This window comes from Dinoponera quadriceps, unplaced genomic scaffold (assembly GCF_001313825.1).
Source record: "Dinoponera quadriceps isolate SergipeBrazil2010 unplaced genomic scaffold, ASM131382v1 scaffold1872, whole genome shotgun sequence".
Lineage (NCBI taxonomy): Eukaryota > Metazoa > Arthropoda > Insecta > Hymenoptera > Formicidae > Dinoponera > Dinoponera quadriceps.
In genome coordinates this window covers 1,948,605-1,956,771 of record NW_014555944.1, presented here as the reverse complement: position 1 = coordinate 1,956,771, position 8,167 = coordinate 1,948,605, and the positions used below count along the sequence as shown (strand labels likewise).

At 46.2% G+C, this 8,167-nt stretch overlaps 1 protein-coding gene across 4 annotated transcripts in view; it reads left to right on the top strand.

Annotated features, from left to right (window-relative positions):
* The window catches only part of LOC106745932 (PDZ and LIM domain protein Zasp), a 40,183-nt gene that overhangs the window by 19,744 nt on the left and 12,272 nt on the right, over positions 1-8,167 (top strand). Inside the window, exons 5-10 of one of the 4 annotated variants that reach the window (XM_014621966.1) lie at positions 286-386; positions 833-995; positions 1,913-2,152; positions 4,112-4,297; positions 4,622-4,727; positions 7,318-7,453. In XM_014621966.1, the coding sequence (XP_014477452.1) occupies positions 286-386; positions 833-995; positions 1,913-2,152; positions 4,112-4,297; positions 4,622-4,727; positions 7,318-7,453 (932 nt within the window). Of the gene's footprint in view, positions 1-285; positions 387-832; positions 996-1,902; positions 2,153-4,111; positions 4,298-4,621; positions 4,728-7,317; positions 7,454-8,026; positions 8,072-8,167 lie in introns of all 4 variants that reach the window. The other 3 variants (XM_014621962.1, XM_014621965.1, XM_014621963.1) reach the window with 3 other exon arrangements.

Genomic DNA, 8,167 nt, shown 5'->3' with positions numbered 1-8,167 from the left:
GGGGGGGGGGGGGGGGGGGGGGGGGAGATAACTGATGAGACGGGATTAAAGACAGTGCGTCCTTAAAGTGACTCTCCGGTCTCGAAATCGCGCGATCGATACGAAATCTGCGGTCGCTATCGGCGGGAAAAGGTTTGATGCCGATGTTCCGTGTTCGCAGTCGGGTCTCACGAGTAATCATCGTTCACTGGGACTCGCGACTAGACCGTGTTCGCAATCGATCCTGATCGATGATAGCCCGTCGACGAGCGTAAAAATATGCGCTCACCCAGGCGTGTGTTGCAGGGTGAATTTCAAGAAGAACGAGAAGAATTACAACGCCGAGAATAGCGAGGTATTCAAGATGGTCCAGGAAGCGGACAAGGAACCAAAGACACCGGAGCCTGGTTAGTAAGATTCAGCTTATTGTGGCGAGGTGTCTCACGTAACACTGTCCCCCCTTCCTCCCCCCAGAGAGATACCTCACGTAACGCTGTTTCCCGGAGAGTTCGAAATTATTAATACACGCTATTTCGTTCCCACTCTCTAAACATGCGTGCGAACGTAAGAGATCACCGAAGAGCGTGTACCGCGTCTGTCCGATGATTCGCGTTCGCTCTCACGTGCGCTTTTAAGTTCATTGTTCCGACTGATGGTCGAAGCGAACGATATTTTTCGAGGTGATCCGCGTGAAATTGCGAAACGCAACGCGGGGCGTTAAAGAATTCAAGCACAGCGGGAGAGCCGGTTTCTCCTCCCGTTGTTGCGGTCTTCGGTGATCGATCGATAGGCTGGACCGAGAGTCGTCAGCCGACCTATTGCATGTCGATACGATAACTTGTTTGCGAAATAGCGGAACCCACTACGGTGAGCGGCGTGATAACGCCGTCCTCGCCCGCCCTGGCAGGACTGAGGCCGGTACAGGCGCCGGAAACGAAGCCGCAGCAGCCGTCGACGCCGCAATCGAGCCTTCCACCAGGACAGAACATCTGTGCCGAATGCGAGAGGCTCATCGTGTAAGTTTAGTCGCCGCGGGGACGGACACGCGTCCTCTGCGCTTTTTGACTTTTCAGCGGATAGGCACACACACAGGTGAGGAGAGGCGACGATAATGACGATCACGACGATCGCGTTCCACGACGGGGCTCTGCCACTTTCGACGCGCATGTCGCGCGGATTTCCGGTTTCCGGATTAGAGCTCTCGGCTCACGTTCGCATAGCTCTCGCCGAAATTCATTTACCGGTCGTCCTAATTCAGAATTAAATATTTTCGCGGTACTATAAAAAGAAAAATTAGTCGAAACAATTCGAATAGAGTTAAAAATTTGATTTCAGGGTGAAGTATACGGAAAATTAAACTATGGTGAAAATTAAACTATTAAAATTAACTATCGTGATTTTTCAGAGAAATTTTAATTCGTTTCGTTTCGAAAGCAAGCTCAAAATTTGGCTCGTTATCGATCATGTTTATGACTTGGATTGATTGATCCTTCAACTAAAAGCGGAGAACTGCTTGTATCACGAAGTTCAATGAACTTTCCCAGGGTGACGTCAAATGACGTTTTAACGATGTCTTATATCGAGACGTTAGAGATGCCATTAAGTCGTTATTAAAACGTCACCATGACGTCATCTTGCTACTTAAGTCTTAATTTACCTTTTTTCCGTACAATTGCCCAGTATATTTCGACTGGTAGTTCATTCGCTTTCTCTCTTCGCTCAAGCTATTCGGATTTTTCTCATTCCTAATAAGCACCCTCTAATCTGAAAATTCGGAGATCCGCGCGCGCGCGCGCGCCTATATCGAAAAGCGCACGAGGTTGCCGAAGAGTTATCGCTTCATCGAGCGGTCACGTCCGACACACATTCTCCCGATGGTGGCGTTGTCATGGCGCTTTTTTTTCTCTTACTTCCATGTCGTAGTTCCTTCAAGGACAGAGTTTTACTCCTCGGTGAGCCACGCGGTTGGCGGAAGGGCCACTTCGCCGAGGTCACCCACGCCAATGTTTCATGCTATGGGCGGTGGTGGTGGCGTACCTGCCGGTAGCTGGCTGGCCACGTCGAATTCCGACGTATCGAGGCATCAGGAGCCACAGCATACGCAGGCGTCCGCTGCCGCGGGGTCGTCGACGCCGGGCGGGGTCGTTTGTAACAACTGCGACCGAGTGATCGTGTAACTATTTACGAGAAAGACACCACCCCTTTGCACGAGAGACGGCCGCGGCGCGCGGGTCCCCTCCTGGCGGCGCTTTCGAGACACCTCACGTTCGCGTACCGAGAACGACACGGCGACTTTGAGCAATTGTTGCCTCCGTTGGAGCTTCGCGCAAACGGCTCGGATATTAGCCGAGGATCGATGATCCTTACTCATCCTTCGAGCTGCTCGAACATTTGCGGGAGAGTCGCACGACTGCTAAATTGTAGAATTGTTCAACTAATCAGTCGGTAATTTAACGAATGCAAGTTGGAATTGTTGAAAAATTGAGTCGAATTGAAATTGAGCAATGAGATATTTTTACGAGAGTGATGCGTCTTCTCAGCTCATATTCGCGCAACGTCTCAAGCATACCAATGATGCAACGCGACAGAGACTGCAATTCGATGCGTCGAACTCGCGACTTTGTTGTTCTCGGTCGGCGAATTATGCGCCTCGTACGATCGCCGGAGGTCCGCGTAAACGACGCCGTTCCGAATTGCTCGATTGTCGTACGCTGGTATCATCTTGAAGACTCCGATTCGAAGACAAGTGTGCACGTCAATTGAATTCGTCCAAAATCGTAGAGAGCTTATCGCGCAGTGACGGGACCGCACGTTATCGGCGGAAGGGAAAAAGATAAAGCTAACGTCGCGGTGCGAGAAATGTGATAACTTGAATTGAACTCAAGTTACGGGCGGGGAAGATGAAGCTACAAATGAGTGGCACGGGAGCTTTTGGCAATTGCGTAAATTAGAAAGATCCAATCACGCGAAGTGCACGCTTATCCTTTTGATGGACTCGGACGGAACACGCCTTTCTCTGTCGCCTCTTTATTCGTCAACATCGCTTCCTCAGGAGGAACGAAGCGCCCTTGGATTCTCGTTGTGCATTTTCTCGCTGTTATCTCTGGACAAGTTGATCATTTGTGATCATTGGAGCTTTTTTGTAGCTTGCTACAACCTACTGGAAGTCGTATTCGAGCGAGACGAAAGTCTCTTCCGCTTGCTCGCTCGCAGCTTGAACACTAGCCGTACTTAAGTGTCTCTTTACTCTTTGCACTCTCTTAATAGCACCTTTTCAACGCATTTTTACAGCACACTGAATGACCACAGTAACGTGACAAGCGCTTTTGATGTTGTGATGATTATTTTTGTGAAAAAAAAATTTTTTTTTTCAAATTTTCGTCTTATTTCTAAGCCCTGTTTTTTCTTTCTTTTTTAGCCAGACTTTTTACATTTTTGACTTTTTCCCCGGTCGGTCGGGTGAACACGAGAGAAACTTTTGAATTTTTGCGCGATTTTTCATGGCATTTTACGGTTAACGCCGATACCCAACGCTACACTTTAACCAATTTTACCAATTGTTTTTTTTTTCTTTTTCATAAATTTCGTAGAGATTGCATTAAAGTATGCTTGTTTCTCTTCGAGGAACAGAATTGGCTTGCAATCTCGAGTGTAGAGTATTACGAAGAACTACTGCTACACCATTAAAAACATTACAATTACACTGTACAACTCACATTGTGTTGACCACCTGGTTTTAGTCTCAGTTTATAAAACACGAGTATTATTGACAAGGTTGTTTTCCTTTTTTTTTCGAGAGAGACTCACTTCGCTACCGGAGATCAATGTTCTAAACACATTCCTTGTAGCTTTGCCCCCGTGTCTCATCGTCCTCTCTCATCCGTCGGATATAATTCTCATGGAGATCATAATACGAAATAATAGTTACTCCCGGCCTCCTTCGTCGAGGTGTCGAGTTACCTCTCTTTCTCTTCTTGTACTCGAGTGAATATAGTACAGTTGAAAACTCGTGGCACATCCGATGCGACGTCATCATCTCGCCTTTACTGTTACCTTCAAAAGAAAGTTAATTGCCGCACCTGAGGTGGAGTACGGCCGTGTATCGTTAATATCTATTTTATTCTCCCTGCAGAGGTGTGTTCGTCAGGATCAAGGACAAGAACCTTCATGTGGAGTGCTTCAAGTGCTCAACCTGCGGCACGTCCCTGAAGAACGTCGGTTATTACAATATCAATAATAAATTGTACTGCGACATTCACGCGAAACTCGTCGCCAGGCAAAACGCACCGGCTGGTCTCGTACCGATCACTATTCCACCGTAAGTTGCATCGTCACTTACGATCTAATACGATATGATAAACAGACGTGTGATTTGTGAAAACAGAAAAACGAAACGCAATAATGTCATGTAGATGAAACAATACTCATCCATTCAAATTTGAGCGATCAATGGACAGGATAAAGCAACACGTGTTAGTAATCGTAACAAAGATAGATTTTCCCCCTCCAAAAAATTTGTTTCAAGTTTGTATATATTTCTTTCTCTACAGATATTTCTCGCGTATTTTCCCCTCGATAAATCGCGAATCCCTCTTGAATTCGTGAGGTCATCGATGACAAGATATTCTTTGTGATTCGACAGAGGTGGCAAAGCACCGGCTGGCACCATTTCCGCAGCATTGGCGAGTGTGGGTGCACCTTTATCGCCGCCCCTTAGCAATCACGGATCGTCGCCTCAGCCATTCTCCGTAAGTTGCTTCATCATAATTTGATTCTCTTTACGAGGCATGCTACGGGAGGATTTTTTCGCATTTTCTTGCCTGTTTTGGTATGGCTTATAAAGCGAGTATTTTGCATTGAGCGTGGCTTTGTTGCATTCGCGCGCGATTTCATGGCACTTCTTACGATCGCGAGTCGGACGAAGGTCGCGACGAAATTTCTCGCATTAACGATTTCTGTTTTAAGTCACACCGAGAATAGAATAGACGTGCAACGCGATGGTCGTCACCTTCGTGAAAGGCAGCGTCGATGAATTCATTGCGAAGCCGATGATTCGCGATAAAGTAAGGAAAACTGCCGTTCGCGAACTGGAATATTTTACTCGAATGAAATTTATATATTCAATGAAATCTTGTTATTATTCAATGCAATTATTTCAATTCGAGCGAAAATAATACCGATATATTCTACCATCTAGGCGCGTGGAAAATTTTTTTCCATAACACTTGAAATATCGAACGGTCAATTCTGACCTTTTCTGTTTTTCAGATTAATATCCTTTTCTCTGTAAAAAAATATCATTCTGAAATTTTATTTATTTTACGAATTGCGTGACGCCTTAACGAAGGATCGTTTCTCGACGATGAGACGCGCGCTTATTTTGAGAAGTTAACAAGTGTGGTCCTTGCTTGGCAACTAATCGCTTTTCCAGGCGTGCAATCGTACGAGTCCCGATTCTGGATCCCAGCATACCCGGCGACCGACCACGAATACGAACGGATACATCCGGAACGGCGAGTGCAACGGGGAATCGAAAACGTTCACGAGCACGATCACCATCCAAACAGGTGGCACAGAGGTTGGCAATGTGCTCGGGGTCTCGATCTCCCTGTATCCGCGCTAACGCTAAAGCACCAGCGTGTGCCTTTCCTCATGATTTCCTTCCTTACACATAACACATCCGACACATGTGACAATGCAAAATCGTGTGTACATGCAGTGTCCCGAATAATAAACGTTGCGTCTTTCGAAAAGTGGGACATTTTTTCATAAAGTCATAATCTTAAAATCTGGATACTAAGACAGTTTCTTAAAATAAAACCTTCTCGAAAAATATTAGAAGTGCGCGATGAAAATTTATAAAGCCGAAATCAATATAACGGGGCAATGTAACGAAAAATAAATTTTCTAGAAAAAAGCAACTTTAGCAAAATAATAACGATCATATAATAATATAATCATTTTTCGGGATATTGTTTTGATTTCGGTGTTGTGATCATAAATCGCGTGTTTCCAATATTTCAAAAAAACGTCAGCGGATTGTTTTGGTATCAAGATTTCGGGATTATGGCCTTTCGGAAAATCGACCCATTTATCGAATTTCAACATATTTCCTTTCATTCGACAAGACAATGCATGTCCACCCGAAACCGAGATCGGCACAAAGAATTACACAAACGCGGTATCTCGCATACATTAGGTGATATCGTAAGTACCGAAATGTAAACGAAGAAAACTTATCCGCGAATGAATGTCCGTTAACAGTTGACACGACGCGAAACGATTATGCGAGAGAGTCACCTACGCTGAATCAGGCGTGAATTTCGAAACCGATTGATCAGTCACCGGTTCACTCGTCATTCCACCGCGGTGTCCTTGTGATCATCGTCAGCTTCCTCGTCGACTCTAGGTCTACCACTCAGTTTAATTCTCCTCTATCTATCGCGACCGACTATTTCGACCGGATGACTAATTAGCCTGTCGCAATCGGGAGCGTTTCCGTGCCGATTTCTCGCCCCCTACAACCCCTTCCTCTCCTAGTCCCTCGCACCTTCCCTCCCCCCGCTTGTTTTAATTGCCCGAGCCACGTGACCACGTTGTGTCGTTTTATGCATTGCAGCCCACCCGCCTTGGCACCTCGCCCGTCGATTCGCCCAGCTTGCGATCAGTCCAGGTAAAGTCCCAGCACGATTCGTAACGTTCGTCGTCGATCCCGCCGATTCCTCGATCGCCGTCCTGAGATCGTCAGTATCGCGCTCTCGCGAAAAGCTCGCGACGCGGAACGATAGGTTGATACCTCGCGACTTCGTGACACCGCGAAATTAATTCGACGGATAATCGTCGGAAATGTGTATCGAGATAACGTAACTGTAAAGTGAGACACCTCGCTTGCGCATTTGAAAGTCGTTAAACCCGCATAATGTATAAATTCGTACGGATCCTTCAGAATGAATCTAAATAACGTAGCTGCAGAGCGACGCTTCGGCTGCGTGTTCGGAATCGTGGATCGTTGATCTTGTATAATCGGCTGAGCTTCCGCGACCATTTTCACGATTCATCAATTCCGCAATTGTTGTTGCACTTTGATCTCTCTCTCTCTCTCTCTCTTTCTCTTTCTCGCGAATATCGTTTCGTTTCATTTGCTCGACATGAAAATTGTCGATGCTTAAAGGAAGAATAATGTCGCTACATTTACGATTTGTCGATGAAAGGAAATTGCATTAAAATTGTGCTCCGAAAATAAAATTATACGGCGTTCCGCTTTTCGCACAATAAACGAGAATAAAGTCCGTATTACGACGACGGGGCAGTTAAAGGTGGAAATTTGTGAATTCACAGGCACCATCGAGCAACAGTCTCATCGGCCCAAAGCCCTTCGGTGGATCGGTTGGTTTCTCGTCGAACCTACCCTCAACCCCGACGTTAAATTCCGGAAGCAACACCTTGCCGCGTCCTCAGAGCCAGACAGTGACAGGTAAGTGAGCATCTCGCACTATCAAGAATAGGCTCCACGGTAAAATCTCAATGTCGAAAGTCAAGAATTGATCGTGCGAAGGCGCGAGGATGAGAATGAAAACTTGCCCGACTTTCGGATAACACCTGAACTTATGCGCGAAATCTGCGCGTCGCAGACCATACAATAGGCGCATAAATATATCTATCTGACTTACATAATTAGTTACGTAGATACTTATTGCGAACATCGAAAAGAACAAGAAATTACACTTGCGACACGTAGTCAATCTCGAGGTCAATCGAAAGAGAGAGTCACATAAGAAAAATCCCAACTTCTTCGCAATCTCACACGACGAAGTGTTCGAATCGTGAGCGACAACGAACGGACACGTCGTCCATTCTTTCGTGTCGTCTCCTTTCTTCATCTTTGTTTTTTTTTTTTTTCACGTACGTCGCCTTGGGACCGCGATCGATTTTACGTCGTTACCCGTAAAAATAGTAGGAAGGGGGCGATCTCGCGATCGGCCGTAACTAATCGCGATCTCGTCTCGTGTGTCCTTGGCCTAACTCTGCCTTCGATTCTTGCAAATAGGTCGGTACTCTACCCTGCCAAAGCCAAAAAGTTCGCCCTTCAGAGGTACGACGAATAGATTGATAGAGCCGGTTGACCGAGTTTCGAGCTTTGGCTGATACGCCTCCCTTGGCTTACGTCCTCACATTTTATCGCTCCCCT